The sequence below is a fragment of the Protomyctophum parallelum genome (genome assembly GCF_964188405.1).
Source record: "Protomyctophum parallelum genome assembly, chromosome: 4".
In the NCBI taxonomy this organism is placed as follows: Eukaryota; Metazoa; Chordata; class Actinopteri; order Myctophiformes; family Myctophidae; genus Protomyctophum; species Protomyctophum parallelum.
In genome coordinates this window covers 57004644-57027284 of record NC_139700.1, presented here as the reverse complement: position 1 = coordinate 57027284, position 22641 = coordinate 57004644, and the positions used below count along the sequence as shown (strand labels likewise).

At 46.9% G+C, this 22641-nt stretch overlaps 1 protein-coding gene across 1 annotated transcript in view; it reads left to right on the top strand.

The window, feature by feature from the left end:
- Positions 1–22641, top strand: part of LOC310857300 (DNA-binding protein RFX7-like) — a 50771-nt gene that overhangs the window by 5023 nt on the left and 23107 nt on the right. The window contains 12 exon segments of the mRNA XM_083762913.1: positions 8696–8729; positions 9316–9398; positions 11754–11792; positions 11917–12039; positions 14482–14598; positions 16691–16775; positions 17008–17218; positions 19161–19528; positions 22062–22200; positions 22203–22217; positions 22220–22269; positions 22271–22296. Of these exon segments, the coding sequence (XP_083619039.1) occupies positions 8696–8729; positions 9316–9398; positions 11754–11792; positions 11917–12039; positions 14482–14598; positions 16691–16775; positions 17008–17218; positions 19161–19528; positions 22062–22200; positions 22203–22217; positions 22220–22269; positions 22271–22296 (1290 nt within the window).

The following is a 22641-nucleotide window of genomic DNA, read 5'->3' as shown; positions in this document are numbered from 1 at the left end:
CTCTGATGTCTTGGTACAGTGGACAGACAGTATGTGTCTCTGATGTCTTGGTACAGTGGACAGACAGTATGTGTCTCTGATGTCTTGGTACAGTGGACAGACAGTATGTGTCTCTGATGTCTTGGTGCAGTGGACAGACAGTATGTGTCTCTGATGTCTTGGTACAGTGGACAGTATGTGTCTCTGATGTCTTGGTACAGTGGACAGACAGTATGTGTCTCTGATGTCTTGGTACAGTGGACAGACTGTATGTGTCTCTGATGTCTTGGTACAGTGGACAGTATGTGTCTCTGATGTCTTGGTACAGTGGACAGTATGTCTATGATGTCTTGGTACAGTGGACAGACAGTATGTGTCTCTGATTTATTGGTACAGTGGACAGGCAGTATGTGTCTCTGATGTCTTGGTACAGTGGACAGTATGTGTCTCTGATGTCTTGGTACAGTGGACAGACAGTATGTGTCTCTGATATATTGGTACAGTGGACAGACAGTATGTGTCTCTGATGTCTTGGTACAGTGGACAGACAGTATGTGTCTCCGATGTATTGGTACAGTGGACAGGCAGTATGTGTCTCTGATGTCTTGGTACAGTGGACAGTATGTGTCTCTGATGTCTTAGGACAGTGGACAGACAGTATGTGTCTCCGATATATTGGTGCAGTGGACAGTATGTGTCTCTGATATATTGGTACAGTGGACAGACAGTATGTGTCTCTGATATCTTGGTGCAGTGGACAGACATTATGTGTCTCTGATGTCTTGGTAAAGTGAACAGACAGTATGTGTCTCTGATGTCTTGGTACAGTGGACAGTATGTGTCTCTGATGTATTGGTACAGTGGACAGGCAGTATGTGTCTCTGATGTCTTGGTACAGTGGACAGTATGTGTCTCTGATGTCTTGGCACAGTGGACAGACAGTATGTGTCTCTGATATATTGGTACAGTGGGCAGACAGTATGTGTCTCTGATGTCTTGGTACAGTGGACAGACAGTATGTGTCTCTGATGTCTTGGTACAGTGGACAGTATGTGTCTCTGATGTCTTGGTACAGTGGACAGGCAGTATGTGTCTCTGATGTCTTGGTAAAGTGGACAGTATGTGTCTCTGATGTCTTGGTACAGTGGACAGACAGTATGTGTCTCTGATATATTGGTACAGTGGACAGTATGTGTCTCTGATATATTGGTACAGTGGACAGACAATATGTGTCTCTGATGTCTTGGTGCAGTGGACAGACAGTATGTGTCTCTGATGTCTTGGTACAGTGGACAGACAGTATGTGTCTCTGATGTCTTGGTACAGTGGACAGTATGTGTCTATGATGTCTTGGTACAGTGGACAGACTGTATGTGTCTCTGATGTCTTGGTACAGTGAACAGACAGTATGTATCTCTGATGACTTGGTACAGTGGACAGACAGTATGTGTCTCTGATGTCTTGGTACAGTGGACATTATGTGTCTCTGATGTCTTGGTACAGTGGATAGTATGTGTCTCTGATGTCTTGGTACAGTGGACAGTGTGTGTCTCTGATGTCTTGGTACAGTGGACAGACAGTATGTGTCTCTGATGTCTTGGTACAGTGGACAGACAGTATGTGTCTCTGATGTCTTGGTACAGTGGACAGACAGTATGTGTCTCTGATGTATTGGTACAGTGGACAGACAGTATGTGTCTCTGATGTCTTGGTGCAGTGGACAGACAGTATGTGTCTGATGTCTTGGTACAGTGGACAGACAGTATGTGTCTCTGATGTCTTGGTACAGTGGACAGACAGTATGTGTCTCTGATGTATTGGTACAGTGGACAGGCAGTATGTGTCTCTGATGTCTTGGTACAGTGGACAGTATGTGTCTCTGATGTCTTGGTACAGTGGACAGACAGTATGTGTCTCTGATGTATTGGTACAGTGGACAGGCAGTATTTGTCTCTGATGACTTGGTACAGTGGACAGTATGTGTCTCTGATGTCTTGGTACAGTGGACAGACAGTATGTGTCTCTGATATATTCGTACAGTGGACAGACAGTATGTGTCTCTGATGTCTTGGTACAGTGGACAGACAGTATGTGTCTCTGATGTCTTGGTACAGTGGACAGTATGTGTCTCTGATGTCTTGGTACAGTGGACAGTATGTGTCTCTGATGTCTTGGTACAGTGGACAGACAGTATGTGTCTCTGATATATTGGTACAGTGGACAACAGTATGTGTCTCTGATGTCTTGGTGCAGTGGACAGACAGTATGTGTCTCTGATGTCTTGGTACAGTGGACAGACAGTATGTGTCTCTGATGTCTTGGTACAGTGGACAGTATGTGTCTATGATGTCTTGGTACAGTGGACAGACAGTATGTGTCTCTGATGTCTTGGTACAGTGAACAGACAGTATGTGTCTCTGATGACTTGGTACAGTGGACAGACAGTATGTGTCTCTGATGTCTTGGTACAGTGGACATTATGTGTCTCTGATGTCTTGGTACAGTGGAGAGTATGTGTCTCTGATGTCTTGGTACAGTGGACAGACAGTATGTGTCTCTGATGTCTTGGTACAGTGGACAGTATGTGTCTCTGATGTCTTGGTACAATGGGCAGACAGTATGTGTCTCTGATGTCTTGGTACAGTGGACAGACAGTATGCGTCTCTGATGTCTTGGTACAATGGACAGACAGTATGTGTCTCTGATGTCTTGGTACAGTGGACAGACAGTATGCGTCTCTGATGTCTTGGTACAGTGGACAGACAGTATGTGTCTCTGATTTCTTGGTACAGTGGACAGTATGTGTCTCTGATGTCTTGGTACAGTGGACAGTATGTGTCTCTGATGTCTTGGTACAGTGGACAGTATGTGTCTATGATGTCTTGGTACAGTGTACAGACAGTATGTGTCTCTGATGTCTTGGTACAGTGGACAGACAGTATGTGTCTCTGATGTCTTGGTACAGTGGACAGACAGTATGCGTCTCTGATGTCTTGGTACAGTGGACAGACAGTATGTGTCTCTGATTTCTTGGTACAGTGGACAGTATGTGTCTCTGATGTCTTGGTACAGTGGACAGTATGTGTCTCTGATGTCTTGGTACAGTGGACAGTATGTGTCTATGATGTCTTGGTACAGTGAACAGACAGTATGTGTCTCTGATGTCTTGGTACAGTGGACAGACAGTATGTGTCTCTGATGTCTTGGTACAGTGGACAGACATTATGTGTCTCTGATGTCTTGGTGCAGTGGACAGACAGTATGTGTCTCTGATGTCTTGGTACAGTGGACAGACAGTATGTGTATCTGATGTCTTGGTACAGTGGACAGACAGTATGTGTCTCTGATGTCTTGGTACAGTGGACACACAGTCTGTGTCTCTGATGTCTTGGTACAGTGAACAGACAGTATGTGTCTCTGATGTCTTGGTACAGTGGACTTTATGTGTCTCTGATGTATTGGTACAGTGGACAGGCAGTATGTGTCTCTGATGTCTTGGTACAGTGGACAGACAGTATGTGTCTCTGATGTCTTGGTACAGTGGACAGACAGTATGTGTCTCTGATATATTCGTACAGTGGACAGACAGTATGTGTCTCTGATGTCTTGGTACAGTGGACAGTATGTGTCTCTGATATATTGGTACAGTGGACAGACAGTATGTGTCTCTGATGTCTTGGTGCAGTGGACAGACAGTATGTGTCTCTGATGTTTTGGTACAGTGGACAGACAGTATGTGTCTCTGATGTCTTGGTACAGTGGACAGTGTGTGTCTCTGATGTCTTGGTACAGTGGACAGACATTATGTGTCTCTGATGTCTTGGTACAGTGAACAGACAGTATGTGTCTCTGATGTCTTGGTACAGTGGACAGTATGTGTCTATGATGTCTTGGTACAGTTGACAGTATGTGTCTATGATGTCTTGGTACAGTGGACAGTATGTGTCTCTGATATATTGGTACAGTGGACAGTATGTGTCTATGATGTCTTGGTACAGTGGACATTATGTGTCTGATGTCTTGGTACAGTGGAGAGTATGTGTCTCTGATGTCTTGGTACAGTGGACAGACAGTATGTGTCTCTGATGTCTTGGTACAGTGGACAGACAGTATGTGTCTCTGATGTCTTGGTACAGTGGACAGTATGTGTCTCTGATGTCTTGGTACAGTGGACAGTATGTGTCTCTGATGTCTTGGTACAGTGGACAGTATGTGTCTATGATGTCTTGGTACAGTGGACAGACAGTATGTGTCTCTGATGTCTTGGTACATACAGTGGACAGACAGTATGTGTCTCTGATGTCTTGGTACAGTGGACAGACAGTATGTGTCTCTGATGTCTTGGTACAGTGGACAGACAGTATGTGTCTCTGATGTCTTGGTACAGTGGACAGACAGTATGCGTCTCTGATGTCTTGGTACAGTGGACAGTATGTGTCTCTGATGTCTTGGTACAGTGGACAGACAGTATGTGTCTCTGATGTCTTGGTACAGTGGACAGACTGTATGTGTCTCTGATGTCTTGGTACAGTGAACAGACAGTATGTGTCTCTGACGACTTGGTACAGTGGACAGACAGTATGTGTCTCTGATGTCTTGGTACAGTGGACAGACAGTATGTGTCTCTGATGTCTTGGTACAGTGGACAGACAGTATGTGTCTCTGATGTCTTGGTACAGTGGACAGACAGTATGTGTCTCTGATGTCTTGGTACAGTGGACAGACAGTATGTGTCTCTGATATATTGGTACAGTGGACAGTATGTGTCTCTGATGTCTTGGTACAGTGGACAGTATGTGTCTCTGATGTCTTGGTACAGTGGACAGACAGTATGTGTCTCTGATATATTGGTACAGTGGACAGTATGTGTCTCTGATGTCTTGGTACAGTGGACAGTATGTGTCTCTGATGTCTTGGTACAGTGGACAGGCAGTATGTGTCTCTGATGTCTTGGTACAGTGGACAGTATGTGTCTCTGATGTCTTGGTACAGTGGACAGACAGTATGTGTCTCTGATGTCTTGGTACAGTGGACAGTATGTGTCTCTGATGTCTTGGTACAGTGGACAGACAGTATGTGTCTCTGATGTCTTGGTACAGTGGACAGTATGTGTCTCTGATGTCTTGGTACAGTGGACAGTATGTGTCTCTGATGTCTTGGTACAGTGGACAGACAGTATGTGTCTCTGATGTCTTGGTACAGTGGACAGTATGTGTCTCTGATGTCTTGGTACAGTGGACAGACAGTATGTGTCTCTGATGTCTTGGTACAGTGGACAGTATGTGTCTCTGATGTCTTGGTACAGTGGACAGACAGTATGTGTCTCTGATGTCTTGGTACAGTGGACAGTATGTGTCTCTGATGTCTTGGTACAGTGGACAGTATGTGTCTCTGATGTCTTAGTACAGTGGACAGTATGTGTCTCTGATGTCTTGGTACAGTGGACAGTATGTGTCTCTGATGTCTTAGTACAGTGGACAGTATGTGTCTCTGATGTCTTGGTACAGTGGACAGTATGTGTCTCTGATGTCTTAGTACAGTGGACAGTATGTGTCTCTGATGTCTTGGTACAGTGGACAGTATGTGTCTCTGATGTCTTGGTACAGTGGACAGTATGTGTCTCTGATGTCTTGGTACAGTGGACAGACAGTATGTGTCTCTGATGTCTTAGTACATCATAACACTTATTACAGACATGATGTAGTATGTGAAGAGTCTACCTGTGCTATTAACTCATTTTGAAAAAAATCACACCAGTGTGAACCGAGTGGTGCAACTCCCGTCTAATGGTTCTCTGTATCGTTCCAATTTGTATCGCAGGGAAGGGGGCCTCTCGTCTGGAAGTGTGTGTGTGTGTGTGTGTGTGTGTGTGTGTGTGTGTGTGTGTGTGTGTGTGTGTGTGTGTGTGTGTGTGTGTGTGTGTGTGTGTGTGTGTGTGTGTGTGTGTGTGTGTGTTTATGATTTTGTTTCCCTCTTCCATGGCATTCTCTGTATCGTTTGCGTCCAGCAGGTGGCAGCCATGTCACATACTTCTCTCGTTCCAATTTCATGCATGCGCACACCACTCGTGCTCATGATACAGGATACAGGATACAGGCGGACATCGCTGGATGCAGAAGTGGTTGCACCACTTAAAGATATATAAGGTTTTCTCCTCCGGTGAAAAGCTGGAATTTTTTTTTTTATATATTTTTTATCCCACGATTTTGTAACCCATTTTCACCCCTGTGTCAATCATCTAATGTGATTCTGGGCTCTACACACCCTCTGCCAACCTGGGGAGAGCAACAGACTTAACTCATGCTTCCTTCATGCTTGAGTGTCCAAGTTGCTCCTTTACACCTGACAGGGGGGAGTTTCCCTGGTTGGACGTAGCGCGTGGAAGGAACACGTTATTCCAACCAGTTCCTTTCCCCTCCATCAGGCGCCCCGGCTGGCCAGGGGGAGGCAGTATAGAGACCAGTTCCTTTCCCCTCCATCAGGCGCCCCGGCTGGCCAGGGGGAGGCAGTATAGAGACCAGTTCCTTTCCCCTCCATCAGGCGCCCCGGCTGGCCAGGGGGAGGCAGTATAGAGACCAGTTCCTTTCCCCTCCATCAGGCGCCCCGGCTGGCCAGGGGGAGGCAGTATAGAGACCAGTTCCTTTCCCCTCCATCAGGCGCCCCGGCTGGCCAGGGGGAGGCAGTTTAGAGACCAGGATTACTGCATGTTTTTTGTGAGGGTACCTACCCTAGGGGACACGGGGAGAACATGCAAACTCCACACAGAAAGGCCCTTTCGCCAACCCCGCCTTCGGGTATGGGCACTGATGACGCGGAGGAGGAAACACGCCGCCAGCACCCACAGCGCCCCGAGCGGGAATGGTAGACTAATGCATGTCAAACTGGGGGTCCTTGAAATTAAACGGGTTGAGAATCACTGCTAGAGCCGTAAACATCTTCTCTTATGGGGGTCCCTGAATCACTGCTAGAGACGTAAACATCTTCTCTTATGGGGGTCCCTGAATCACTGCTAGAGACATAAACATCTTCTCTTATGGGGGTCCCTGAATCACTGCTAGAGCTGTAAACATCTTCTCTTATGGGGGTCCCTGAATCACTGTAGAGACATAAACATCTTCTCTTATGGGGGTCCCTGAATCACTGCTAGAGCCGTAAACGTCTTCTCTTATGGGGGTCCCTGAATCACTGCTAGAGCCGTAAATATCTTCTCTTATGGGGGTCCCTGAATCACTGCTAGAGACATAAACGTCTTCTCTTATGGGGGTCCCTGAATCACTGCTAGAGCCGTAAACGTCTTCTCTTATGGGGGTCCCTGAATCACTGCTAGAGCCGTAAACATCTCCTCTTATGGGGGTCCCTGAATCACTGCTAGAGCTGTACACATCTTCTCTTATGGGGGTCCCTGGCATATCTTGTTAAATAGGGGCCGAGAAAGGCCCTTATTAGTGTCAACTTAGGGTTCCTCAATTTACAATTTACAATTTAGGCATTTAGCAGACGCTCTTAATCCAGAGCGACTTACATTAAGCAAGAGAATGGGAATACATCACATTTATCATGAAACATGCGTACGCTAAGAAAGTAACAGTGGAATATCTATATAATGAAACTATACATATAAACTATACATATATACTACTATGCTATACATATGTACTATGGCGTGCTATGACTACATACAATGCAATTATAGTGCTGTCTACATAACATGCTATAAGTCTGTATCAAATGCTATCTAAGTCTACGGAAATGCTATCTAAGGGGATAGGGTAAGTGCTATGGGCCATGATGGAGTCTGAAAAGGTGGGTTTTCAGACTGCGGCGGAAGATTGGGAGTGATGCTGCAGTTCTGACTGCAATGGGAAGTGCATTCCACAGTTTTGGAGCCAGAAGGGAGAAGAGTTTGGGACGTGTGGAGCGTTGTTGTCCCGGCGTTTTTAGTGAGGGTACTTCCAGTTTCCCTGCGTTGGCTGATCTGAGTGCACGGGAGGGTTTGTAGGGTTCAATCATACTTGCAAGATATGGGGGAGCCAGAGTTTTGTATTCTGTGCGGGCAGCGACCGGGAGCCAGTGGTGGGAGCGGAGCAGGCGGGAGTCGTGTGAGAATTTTGGTTGAAGACCAAGCGAGCTGCGGCATTTTGGATCAGCTGGAGAGGCTTAAGTGCACATGCTGGTAGGCCAGTAAGGAAGGAGTTACAATAGTCAAGTTTTGACAAGACTGTTGTCTGGATTAGGAGCTGGGCTGATTCCTGGGTGAGGAACGGTCTAATTCGTCGTATGTTATAGACTAGAGTGTGAACCTACAGGATGGAGTGACAGCTGTGATGTGAGCTTTGAACGAGAGCTGACTGTCCAGGACAACACAGAGGTTCCTGGCTGTCGGGACAGACGTTACCAGGGCGATGTCTACGGAGATAGTTAGCTCCCGCATAGGGCAGGACTTAGCTGGGAAGAAGAGAAGCTCAGTCTATACATAACATAGGGCAGGACTTAGCTGGGAAGAAGAGAAGCTCAGTCTTGTCTGGGTTCAGCTTGAGGTGGTTGGAGGACATCCACTGTGAGATGTCACACACACACACACACACACACACACACACACACACACACACACACACACACACACACACCACCAGCCTCTGCTGCGACAGTTTCTAGTTGTTGTTTCCTTGTCTTCTGGATGATTTAACTTTTCCGTCTGTTTTTTGTTTTGTTTCAGTAAATCTGTACAATCAAAAGTGGAAAACATATTGGTAAGTAATCAATTATTATTGAGAGACAGACAGCTGAGAGACAGACAGAAGGACAGCTGAGAGACAGACAGACAGACAGACAGACAGACAGACAGACAGACAGACAGACAGACAGACAGACAGACAGACGGAGGGCGGTTTCGATATGAAAGGTCTGGCCGACAGGAATATCTCATATAATTAATTGCTGTTATGGCCGATAGCCGATATGATCTACACTAGTATGTATTAAAAATAATAATTATTATAATGTTGACACAACATAAACATATTTTAAATTAAACATACCTTTTGAGAGATATAGAAACCATCATCACAAAAGCCGATACTGACATGATGAGCGATTAATTACTAGTGTAATTAATTACCATCATGTTCTCTATGCGCTTATACTGATTTAACAAATGTTTTCTCTTTACAGCTTATTTAATATATAACAGTATATATATATATATAATATAATAACACATTGTCTTTAAAGCAAGATGTGATACTGATGAAACACAATGTTTTCTCTTTACAGCTTATTTCATATATAACAGTATATATATATAATATATAATAACACAATGTTTTGTCTTTACAGCAAGATGTTGAGAAGTTTACAGACATCGAAAAACTCTACCTCTACCTTAAGTTGCCTTCAGGTCCATCAGGCAACGACAAGAGGTAATGTTTATAATTGATATTAAACTAGAGGTAATGTTTCTAATTTATATTAGCTTCTGGTTCAACTAGAGGTCTGGACGGACCTTTAAGACCTGTTCATAGTCCAGTTTTTACTAAAACTACAACATGACGTCACTGAGCCGCGGTGGTAAGAGACTCACCGCTCACCCAAACACACCTCTCTGTTTTTACTAAAACTACAACATGACGTCACTGAGCCGCGGTGGTAAGAGACTCACTGCTCACCCAAACACACCTCTCTGTTTTTACTAAAACTACAACATGACGTCACTGAGCCGCGGTGGTAAGAGACTCACCGCTCACCCAAACACATCTCTCTGTTTTTACTAAAACTACAACATGACGTCACTGAGCCGCGGTGGTAAGAGACTCACTGCTCACCCAAACACATCTCTCTCTGTTTTTACTAAAACTACAACATGACGTCACTGAGCCGCGGTGGTAAGAGACTCACTGCTCACCCAAACACATCTCTCTGTTTTTACTAAAACTACAACATGACGTCACTGAGCCGCGGTGGTAAGAGACTCACCGCTCACCCAAACACATCTCTCTGTTTTTACTAAAACTACAATATGACGTCACTGAGCCGCGGTGGTAAGAGACTCACCGCTCACCCAAACACATCTCTCTGTTTTTACTAAAACTACAACATGACGTCACTGAGCCGCGGTGGTAAGAGACTCACTGCTCACCCAAACACACCTCTCTGTTTTTACTAAAACTACAACATGACGTCACTGAGCCGCGGTGGTAAGAGACTCACCTCTCACCCAAACACATCTCTCTGTTTTTACTAAAACTACAACATGACGTCACTGAGCCGCGGTGGTAAGAGACTCACTGCTCACCCAAACACATCTCTCTCTGTTTTTACTAAAACTACAACATGACGTCACTGAGCCGCGGTGGTAAGAGACTCACTGCTCACCCAAACACATCTCTCTGTTTTTACTAAAACTACAACATGACGTCACTGAGCCACGGTGGTAAGAGACTCACCGCTCACCCAAACACATCTCTCTCTGTTTTTACTAAAACTACAACATGACGTCACTGAGCCGCGGTGGTAAGAGACTCACTGCTCACCCAAACACATCTCTCTGTTTTTACTAAAACTACAACATGACGTCACTGAGCCGCGGTGGTAAGAGACTCACCGCTCACCCAAACACATCTCTCTGTTTTTACTAAAACTACAACATGACGTCACTGAGCCGCGGTGGTAAGAGACTCACCGCTCACCCAAACACATCTCTCTGTTTTTACTAAAACTACAACATGACGTCACTGAGCCGCGGTGGTAAGAGACTCACCGCTCACCCAAACACATCTCTCTGTTTTTACTAAAACTACAACATGACGTCACTGAGCCGCGGTGGTAAGAGACTCACCGCTCACCCAAACACATCTCTCTGTTTTTACTAAAACTACAACATGACGTCACTGAGCCGCGGTGGTAAGAGACTCACCGCTCACCCAAACACATCTCTCTGTTTTTACTAAAACTACAACATGACGTCACTGAGCCGCGGTGGTAAGAGACTCACCGCTCACCCAAACACATCTCTCTGTTTTTACTAAAACTACAACATGACGTCACTGAGCCGCGGTGGTAAGAGACTCACCGCTCACCCAAACACACCTCTCTGTTTTACTAAAACTACAACATGACGTCACTGAGCCGCGGTGGTAAGAGACTCACCGCTCACCCAAACACACCTCTCTGTTTTTACTAAAACTACAACATGACGTCACTGAGCCGCGGTGGTAAGAGACTCACCGCTCACCCAAACACATCTCTCTCTGTTTTTACTAAAACTACAACATGTCACTGAGCCGCGGTGGTAAGAGACTCACCGCTCACCCAAACACATCTCTCTGTTTTTACTAAAACTACAACATGTCACTGAGCACATAAATCAGTGCTATTGAACACACTTTACGTCTGTGTGTTGTTTCATAAATCAGTGCTGTTGAACACCCTTTACGTCTGTGTGTTGTTCCATAAATCAGTGCTATTGAACACCCTTTACGTCTGTGTGTTGTTCCATAAATCAGTGCTATTGAACACCCTTTACGTCTGTGTGTTGTTCCATAAATCAGTGCTATTGAACACACTTTACGTTTGTGTGTTGTTTCGAATATATTGAACCGATGGTAGTAATTAAAGTAGTAAAAAGTGCTTTGGACAAAACCTCTTAACTCCGTTGGACCCTCAAACTGTCAGCTAAAGCAACTAACTCCACCACCTCTCTCCTCTCATGGAAGTAGTTGACAATAAATTGTCCTTTTGTTGTTGTCTAAATGGGTTAATTGTCTCCCTCCCGTCAGGGCTGAGACTCAGAGAGGTTCCACTACACCTGGACTATGGTATTATTATTATTATTATTATTATTATTATTATTATTATTATTATTATTATTATTATTATATGTCATTGTTATTGTCATTGTTGGTACTGACGCAGCTGTGTGTGTGTGCTGTGTTGCCGTAGTGACCAGACCTCCATGTCGTCCAGTCGGACTCAGCAGATGTACGCTTTCAACTGGATCCGGAACCACCTGGAGGAGCACCCCGAAACCTCTCTGCCCAAGCAGGAGGTCTATGATGAGTACAAGTAGGTTTACATACACCCCGAGACCTCTCTACCCAAGCAGGAGGTCTTTAAATACACCCCGAGACCTCTCTACCCAAGCAGGAGGTCTTTAAATACACCCCGAGACCTCTCTACCCAAGCAGGAGGTCTTTAAATACACCCCGAGACCTCTCTACCCAAGCAGGAGGTCTTTAAATACACCCCGAGACCTCTCTACCCAAGCAGGAGGTCTTTAAATACACTCCGAGACCTCTCTACCCAAGCAGGAGGTCTTTAAATACACCCCGAGACCTCTCTACCCAAACAGGAGGTATTTAAATACACCCCGAGACCTCTCTACCCAAGCAGGAGGTATTTAAATACACCCCGAGACCTCTCTACCCAAGCAGGAGGTCTTTAAATACACCCCGAGACCTCTCTACCCAAGCAGGAGGTCTTTAATTACACCCTGAGACCTCTCTACCCAAGCAGGAGGTCTTTAAATACACCCTGAGACCTCTCTACCCAAGCAGGAGGTCTATGATGAGTACAAGTAGGTTTACATAGACCCCGAGACCTCTCTACCCAAGCAGGAGGTCTTTAAATACACCCTGAGACCTCTCTACCCAAACAGGAGGTCTTTAAATACACCCCGAGACCTCTCTACCCAAGCAGGAGGTCTTTAAATACACCCTGAGACCTCTCTACCCAAGCAGGAGGTCTTTAAATACACCCGAGACCTCTCTACCCAAGCAGGAGGTCTTTAAATACACCCCGAGACCTCTCTACCAAGCAGGAGGTCTTTAATTACACCCCGAGACATCTCTACCCAAGCAGGAGGTCTTTAAATACACCCCGAGACCTCTACCCAAGCAGGAGGTCTTTAATTACACCCCGAGACCTCTCTACCTAAGCAGGAGGTCTTTAAATACACCCCGAGACCTCTCTACCCAAGCAGGAGGTCTTTAAATACACCCCGAGACCTCTCTACCCAAGCAGGAGGTCTTTAAATACACCCCGAGACCTCTCTACCCAAGCAGGAGGTCTTTAAATACACCCCGAGACCTCTCTACCCAAGCAGGAGGTCTTTAAATACACTCCGAGACCTCTCTACCCAAGCAGGAGGTCTTTAAATACACCCCGAGACCTCTCTACCCAAACAGGAGGTATTTAAATACACCCCGAGACCTCTCTACCCAAGCAGGAGGTATTTAAATACACCCCGAGACCTCTCTACCCAAGCAGGAGGTCTTTAATTACACCCTGAGACCTCTCTACCCAAGCAGGAGGTCTTTAAATACACCCTGAGACCTCTCTACCCAAGCAGGAGGTCTATGATGAGTACAAGTAGGTTTACATAGACCCCGAGACCTCTCTACCCAAGCAGGAGGTCTTTAAATACACCCTGAGACCTCTCTACCCAAACAGGAGGTCTTTAAATACACCCCGAGACCTCTCTACCCAAGCAGGAGGTCTTTAAATACACCCTGAGACCTCTCTACCCAAGCAGGAGGTCTTTAAATACACCCTGAGACCTCTCTACCCAAGCAGGAGGTCTTTAAATACACCCGAGACCTCTCTACCCAAGCAGGAGGTCTTTAAATACACCCCGAGACCTCTCTACCAAGCAGGAGGTCTTTAATTACACCCCGAGACATCTCTACCCAAGCAGGAGGTCTTTAAATACACCCCGAGACCTCTACCCAAGCAGGAGGTCTTTAATTACACCCCGAGACCTCTCTACCCAAGCAGGAGGTCTTTAAATACACCCCGAGACCTCTCTACCCAAGCAGGAGGTCTTTAAATACACCCTGAAACCTCTCTACCCAAGCAGGAGGTCTTTAAATACACCCCGAGACCTCTCTACCCAAACAGGAGGTCTTTAAATACACCCCGAGACCTCTCTACCCAAGCAGGAGGTCTTTAAATACACCCTGAGACCTCTCTACCACATGCAGGAGGTCTTTAAATACACCCCTAGACCTCTCTACCCAAGCAGGAGGTCTTTAAATACATCCCGAGACCTCTCTACCCAGGCAGGAGGTCTGCGATGCGTTCATGATTTGAGGCTTTTTGTTCAAAACGGTCCAACCCTGCAAACTTTGAAAGCCAATGTTAGCCAATCAGGATGGAATAGGAAACATCGGACAGATCCGTCATGAATACATGACTATAGAGATAGTGTGTAACGATTCTTGGACAGAATCTGGAGGAGTAATATAAAAATAAAATGTTTTTCAAAGGTCGGCCTCCTGGTGGCACTATAACAGGCCTATCTGGAAGATGTGGGTGCATCGTTGGCATCCAGGGAGTGTGTGCACACACACACACACACACACACACACGGACACAGACACAGACACACGGACGGACGGACGGACAGACAGACGGACGGAGTAAACATACTCTCTCCCCATGCCTTCGGCCTGGTGGAGACAACAATAATAATAATAGTAATAATAATAATGTTGTTTCCACTAACAGGAGCTACTGTGACAATCTGGGCTACAATCCTCTGAGCGCTGCTGACTTTGGGAAGATTATGAAGAACGTTTTCCCCAACATGAAGGCCCGGAGGCTGGGCATGAGAGGGAAGTCTAAATATCCTTTACTTATGTTTATTTATATGTTTATAATGACTGGGCATGAGAGGGAAGTCTAAATATCCTTTACTTATGTTTATTTATATGTTTATAATGACTGGGCATGAGAGGGAAGTCTAAATATCCTTTACTTATGTTTATTTATATGTTTATAATGACTGGGCATGAGAGGGAAGTCTAAATATCCTTTACTTATGTTTATTTACTTTATTTATATGTTTATAATGACTGGGCATGAGAGGGAAGTCTAAATATCCTTTACTTATGTTTATTTACTTTATTCATATGTTTATAATGACTGGGCATGAGAGGGAAGTCTAAATATCCTTTACTTATGTTTATTTATATGTTTATAATGACTGGGCATGAGAGGGAAGTCTAAATATCCTTTACTTATGTTTATTTATATGTTTATAATGACTGGGCATGAGAGGGAAGTCTAAATATCCTTTATTTATGTTTATTTATATGTTTATAATGACTGGGCATGAGAGGGAAGTCTAAATATCCTTTACTTATGTTTATTTATATGTTTATAATGACTGGGCATGAGAGGGAAGTCTAAATATACTTTACTTATGTTTATTTATAATGACTGGGCATGAGAGGGAAGTCTAAATATCCTTTACTTATGTTTATTTACTTTATTCATATGTTTATAATGACTGGGCATGAGAGGGAAGTCTAAATATCCTTTACTTATGTTTATTCATATGTTTATAATGACTGGGCATGAGAGGGAAGTCTAAATATCCTTTATTTATGTTTATTTATATGTTTATAATGACTGGGCATGAGAGGGAAGTCTAAATATAATTTATTTATGTTTATTCATATGTTTATAATGACTGTGCATGAGAAGGAAGTCTAAATATCCTTTACTTATGTTTATTTATATGTTTATAATGACTGGGCATGAGAGGGAAGTCTAAATATCCTTTACTTATGTTTATTTATATGTTTATAATGACTGGGCATGAGAGGGAAGTCTAAATATCCTTTACTTATGTTTATTTATATGTTTATAATGACTGGGCATGAGAGGGAAGTCTAAATATCCTTTACTTATGTTTATTTATATGTTTATAATGACTGGGCATGAGAGGGAAGTCTAAATATACTTTATTTATAAGTATTTATATGTTTATAATGACATCATGGCATGAGAGGGAAGTCTAAAACAAAATACATACATGGATGCACCTGGGACGTATCCTCAGTGATGTATCATGAGGTCATCACCTGGGACGTATCCTCAGTGATGTATCCTGAGGTCATCACCTGGGACGTATCCTCAGTGATGTATCCTGAGGTCATCACCTGGGACGTATCCTCAGTGATGTATCCTGAGGTCATCACCTGGGACGTATCCTCAGTGATGTATCCTGAGGTCATCACCTGGGACGTATCCTCAGTGATGTATCCTGAGGTCATCACCTGGGACGTATCCTCAGTGATGTATCCTGAGGTCATCACCTGGGACGTATCCACAGGCTCCACCTTGCCCTTGGTGGTGTCCCAGGCTCCACCTTGCCCTTGGTGGTTCCACAGGCTCCACCTTGCCCTTGGTGGTGCCACAGGCTCCACCTTGCCCTTGGTGGTGCCTCAGGCTCCACCTTGCCCTTGGTGGTGCCTCAGGCTCCACCTTGCCCTTGGTGGTGCCTCAGGCTCCACCTTGCCCTTGGTGGTGCCTCAGGCTCCACCTTGCCCTTGGTGGTTCCTCAGGCTCCACCTTGCCCTTGGTGGTTCCTCAGGCTCCGCCTTGCCCTTGGTGGTGCCTCAGGCTCCACCTTGCCCTTGGTGGTTCCTCAGGCTCCGCCTTGCCCTTGGTGGTGCCTCAGGCTCCACCTTGCCCTGGGTGCTGCCTCAGGCTCCACCTTGCCCTTGGTGGTTCCTCAGGCTCCACCTTGCCCTTGGTGGTTCCTCAGGCTCCACCTTGCCCTTGGTGGTGCCTCAGGCTCCACCTTGCCCTTGGTGGTGCCTCAGGCTCCACCTTGCCCTTGGTGGAGCCACAGGCTCCGCTTGAGGCTTGAATGGTTATTATGTTACATAATGTTTTAGTTATTAAATCTTAACCAATCGGTGACCACGTACTGCTACAGCGGTTTGAGGAAGAAGGCGTTCGTTCACATGCCGTCGCTGCCCAACCTCGACCTGCAGAAATCTGGAGACGGGGTGAGTCCCTGTGTGTGTGTGTGTGTGTGTGTGTGTGTGTGTGTGTGTGTGTGTGTGTGTGTGTGTGTGTGTGTGTGTGTGTGTTCACAGTGTGACCTGATGGAGGCGTCGCCTGGTGTGTGAATGGTGTTTAACTCATGTGTGTGTGTGTGTGTCCACAGTGTGACCTGATGGAGCCGTCGCCTGGTGTGTGAATGATGTTTAACTCATGTGTGTGTGTGTGTGTCCACAGTGTGACCTGATGGAGCCGTCGGGTCAGTCTCCCAGCGCAGAGGACTCCATGCGCTCGGCGGCGTGCGGCCTGGTGTGTGAATGGGCCCAGAAGGTCCTCAGCAGGCAGTTCGACCACGTGGAGGACCTGGCGCGCTTCCTGCTCAACTCGCACTACATCGGCACCAAGAGCATGGCGGCGCTCACCGTCATGACGGGCACGCCCACCGGGGGTCAGTGTTGCACCATCCTTACATTAACCCATTCTGACCTGAGATCAGATTCATACGAGGTTTCCGCCGGACACACACTGGGTCTGATTAACCCATTCTGACCTGAGATCAGATTCTAAAAATGTCAGTTGTTCTTCGATTTTTCAAAAATAGCAGACCTACAAGCTCGTATCGCGCCACTCGGTGGCGCGATATGAGCTTGTAGATCTGCTATTTTTCAATAGCTAAAGCATAACATGATGCTGACACCAAAAAGGGTTCCCGTTCAGAATGGGTTAAAAGTGTGTTGTTCCAGGGACCCCCCAGAAGCAAAGATTTGAGTTAAAATCGTTTGCTCTGAAAGAATATATATTAAAAGATTGGCACCACATAATTTTCACGATTTTTATTTAAAATAAATAGCAGATCTACAAGCTCATAGTGCAGCACTCTGTGCCGCGCTATGAGCTTGTAGATCTGATCTCACCTTACAAAACCCTTAGGGGCGACTGTGGCTCAAGAGGTAGAGCAGGTCGTCCAATGATCCATGGGTCGGCGGTTCGAATCCCGGCTCCTCCTCCTGTCTACATGTCGAAGTGTCCTTGGGCAAAGACACTGAACCCCAAATTGCTCCCGATGTGCTGGTTGGTGCCTTGCATGGCTTCCGCCGCAATCGGTGTATGAATGTGTGTGTGTGAATGGGTGAATGTAATGCACAATCTATGTAAAGGTGTGTGAATGTGTGTGTGAATGGGTGAATGTAATGCACAATCTATGTAATGGTGTGTGAATGTGTGTGTGAATGGGTGAATGTAATGCACAATCTATGTAAAGGTGTGTGCATGTGTGTGTGAATGGGTGAATGTAATGCACAATCTATGTAAAGGTGTGTGCATGTGTGTGTGAATGGGTGAATGTAATGCACAATCTATGTAAAGGTGTGTGAATGTGTGTGTGAATGGGTGAATGTAATGCACAATCTATGTAAAGGTGTGTGAATGTGTGTGTGAATGGGTGAATGTAATGCACAATCTATGTAAAGGTGTGTGAATGTGTGTGTGAATGGGTGAATGTAATGCACAATCTATGTAAAGGTGTGTGAATGGGTGAATGTAATGCACAATCTATGTAAAGGTGTGTGAATGTGTGTGTGAATGGGTGAATGTAATGCACAATCTATGTAAAGGTGTGTGAATGTGTGTGTGAATGGGTGAATGTAATGCACAATCTATGTAAAGGTGTGTGAATGTGTGTGTGAATGGGTGAATGTAATGCACAATCTATGTAAAGGTGTGTGAATGTGTGTGTGAATGGGTGAATGTAATGCACAATCTATGTAAAGGTGTGTGAATGTGTGTGTGAATGGGTGAATGTAATGCACAATCTATGTGAAGGTGTGTGAATGTGTGTGTGAATGGGTGAATGTAATGCACAATCTATGTAAAGGTGTGTGAATGTGTGTGTGAATGGGTGAATGTAATGCACCATCTATGTAAAGGTGTGTGAATGTGTGTGTGAATGGGTGAATGTAAAGCACAATCTATGTAAAGGTGTGTGAATGTGTGTGTGAATGGGTGAATGTAATGCACAATCTATGTAAAGGTGTGTGAATGTGTGTGTGAATGGGTGAATGTAATGCACAATCTATGTGAAGGTGTGTGAATGTGTGTGTGAATGGGTGAATGTAATGCACAATCTATGTAAAGGTGTGTGAATGTGTGTGTGAATGGGTGAATGTAATGCACCATCTATGTAAAGGTGTGTGAATGTGTGTGTGAATGGGTGAATGTAAAGCACAATCTATGTAAAGGTGTGTGAATGTGTGTGTGAATGGGTGAATGTAATGCACAATCTATGTAAAGCGCCTTGGATAAAAGCGCTAAATGCACCATTTACCGTTTACCCTCCCGAGTGCTCAGATCAGCCGAATTATGTGTATTAACTAGTTCCTCCAAACCTTTAGGTCTGAAGACCCCCACCCCGGCCTCGGCCTTCGTTCCCACCACGTCAGACTCCAGCTCCTTCCAGCCTCAGATGAAGACCCTCCATGCCCCCTCCCCCTCCTCCTCCTCCTCCTCCTCCTCGTCGGACGCCAAACAGCAGCTCCAGAGGAAGATCCAGAAGAAGCAGCAGGAGCAGAAGGTCCTGGTGGGGTCGCCCCCCCCGCCGACGACGACCTGCGACCCCCACGCCAAGCCACACCCCCAGCCACGCCCCCCCGAGGCGGGCACGCCCCACGCCCCCAGCCCCGCCCCCACCGCCCAGCTGATGTCGCCGCAGCCAACCACCACCATCGGCATCGTGGTGGCGGCCGTGCCCAGCCCCATAACGGTACGTCTGACCTCTGACCCCCAGCCCCATAACGCTACGTCTGACCCCATGACCCCATAACGGTACGTCTGACCTCTGACCCCCAGCCCCATAACGCTACGTCTGACCCCATGACCCCCAGCCCCATAACGGTACGTCTGACCTCTGACCCCCAGCCATGGTATTATATATCTCTTCTGTCGGGAGGAAACGTCTTAACACTAGCATGTCTGAGCGTTTTGGTGCCCCCTGGTGGCGATGAATGAGTTAACACTAGCATGTCTGAACTAAACTCGCTGCTACTCTTGACGGCTAAGGGTCAAGATGACCGTGTTTTTCGTGCAATTCCATTGGCCACTCTCTCTGAGAGCTAACTGGCCATAAATGCTTTAGAATGCATGCCAGTGCTTCTCAAAAAAGGGTCCGTCGACGCCCCGTGGCCCCTGGGGCCCTTGGGGGATTTCCAGGGGGTCCCCAGTAAACGTAGGTTATGCAGCATCACAGTGGTTTGAAGTATATAGACAGGTGAGCAACAGTCTTTTCACATTTAAAATGACATTTATAAAAGCTAACTGAGCATAAATGCTTTAGAATGCATGCCAGTGCTTCTCAAAAAAGGGTCCGTGGACGCCCCGTGGCCCCGTGGCCCCTGGGGGATGACGACACCACGTGTATCTACCGACAGTTTGAGGATCAAATGGAGTCCAGAGGTTCTTTCAGGAGCGCTTTTTGATACTTCCCATTGGTTCAATATGTTCATAACGACACACAGACGTAAAGGGTGTTCAGTAGCATCGATTTATGAACACAAAATCAAAGACCTCACAAATGGAGTTATGAGGTTTCCTCCTGACAGCAACGATATCAACCTCCTGAAGGTCCGCAAGGCCAAGTACCGCACCGGGGGGGACACCTGGGGGGACACCTTGGGGGGACACCTGGGGGGACACCTGGGGGGGACACCTGGGGGGACAGACAGGGCCTTCTATGTCTCTGCCCCCAACCTGGGGGGACACCTGGGGGGACAGACAGGGCCTTCTATGTCTCTGCCCCCAACCTGGGGGGACACCTGGGGGGGACACCTGGGGGGACAGACAGGGCCTTCTATGTCTCTGCCCCCAACCTGGGGGGACACCTGGGGGGACAGACAGGGCCTTCTATGTCTCTGCCCCCAACCTGGGGGGACACCTGGGGGGGACACCTGGGGGGACAGACATGGCCTTCTATGTCTCTGCCCCCAACCTGGGGGGACACCTGGGGGGACAGACAGGGCCTTCTATGTCTCTGCCCCCAACCTGGGGGGACACCTGGGGGGACAGACAGGGCCTTCTATGTTTCTCCCCAACTCCCCAACCATCTCAGAGCTGCTCCCTCTCTCCTCTCCTTCAAAACCTCACTCTAAACCCACCTCTTCAGGATAGCTTTCCCCAGCCGAGGCCTTGTTTATCCTTTTATCTTTTTAACCCTGTGCTGTTGTTGTCTCCACCAGGCCGAAGGCATGTGGGGAGAGTATGTTTTGCACTCCGTCCGTCCGTGTGTCCGTCCGTCCGTCCGTCCGTCCGTCCGTGTGTCCGTGAGCAGCTAATCTCGGCCACCGTTAACCCGGTCGATGCCACATTTTGCACACACACTCCCTGGATGCCAACGATGAACCTCTGCCCCAAACTTTCCAGAACGGCCTGTTATAGCGCCACCAGGAGGCCGCTTTGTGCAAAACAGGTTTTTGCACAGTACACCTACAGATTTTGTCCAAACATCACGCAAATTGGTACACAGTCTCTCTAGAGCCATCCAACGAAACCAGTCTTTCAGATTTCTCACACTCCATCCTGATTGGTTAAGATTGGCTTCCAAAGTTCACAGGAGTGCTCAGTTTCAAACAAAATGCTGCAAATCATGAACACATCGCGTGATTTCCGTGAAATTGTGCACCCACAACAATTTCAACTCAGCCTCAAGGTGGCGCTATAACTGGCCGAAAAGTGTTTTTACCTCTAACTGCACGGATCTGTGGATAACTTTGTATGCCAACTCCCTAGAGGCCAAGGAAAAACCTTTGCCTGGAATTTTTCACATCTGCTCTTTATAGCGCCACCAGGAGGCCGACATATGTAAAACACATTTTCTATTATTACTCCTTCAGATTTTATCCAAATTTCACGCAAATCGGTACACATGATCTCCATAGTCATGTGATCAAGGCAGGTTTGTTTGATTTCTCATATTCCATCCTGATTGGCCACGATTGGCTCCTACAGTTTTCAGGAGTAGCCCGCTTTGTACAAATCGCCACAAATCCTCAATGCAGCGTCCGATTGCGATGAAACTGTGCACGCATATTCCCACTAGGCTGAGGAAGAATCCTGGTGGACACCTGTGCCCAGAAGGGCACTTTTTCTAGTTGTATCTGTTATGTTTTTCTTTGTTTTTTTTTCTTAATAAAGTCCGTTCCTAGTGTTCCTATGTAAAGCGCTTTGGGTATTTAGAAAAGCACTATATAAATCTGAGCTATTATTATTATCATATATAATATCTAAATCCTGTCCTCTGATAGGTGCAGAGGAGCAGGCAGCTGATGACCTCCCCCGGCCCGGCCGAGGGGAAGGTGTTCCAGGTGGTGACGACCCAGACGGCGCTGAAGCCGTCCGGCTCCAAAGCGCCGCAGAACATCAGCGCCAGCCCGGTGGGCGACCGCTGGCCCGACACCGCTACGCCAGATCCTGCCCAAGCCCTCTGCCACCGGAGCCATCACCCTGCGCTCCCCCCCCCACCCTGCTGATCACCAACAGGTACACCCCCACCCCTCACCCTGCTGATCACCAACAGTACACCCCCCCCCCCCCCCCCCCACCTGCTGATCACCAACAGGTACACCCCCCCCCCCCACCCTGCTGATCACCAACAGGTACACCCCCCCCCCCCACCCTGCTGATCACCAACAGGTACACCCCCCCCCCCCTCCCCACCCTGCTGATCACCAACAGGTACACCCCCCCCCCCCACCCTGCTGATCACCAACAGGTACACCCCCCCCCCCCCACCCTGCTGATCACCAACAGGTACACCCCCCCCCCCCCACCCTGCTGATCACCAACAGGTACACCCCCCCCCCCCACCCTGCTGATCACCAACAG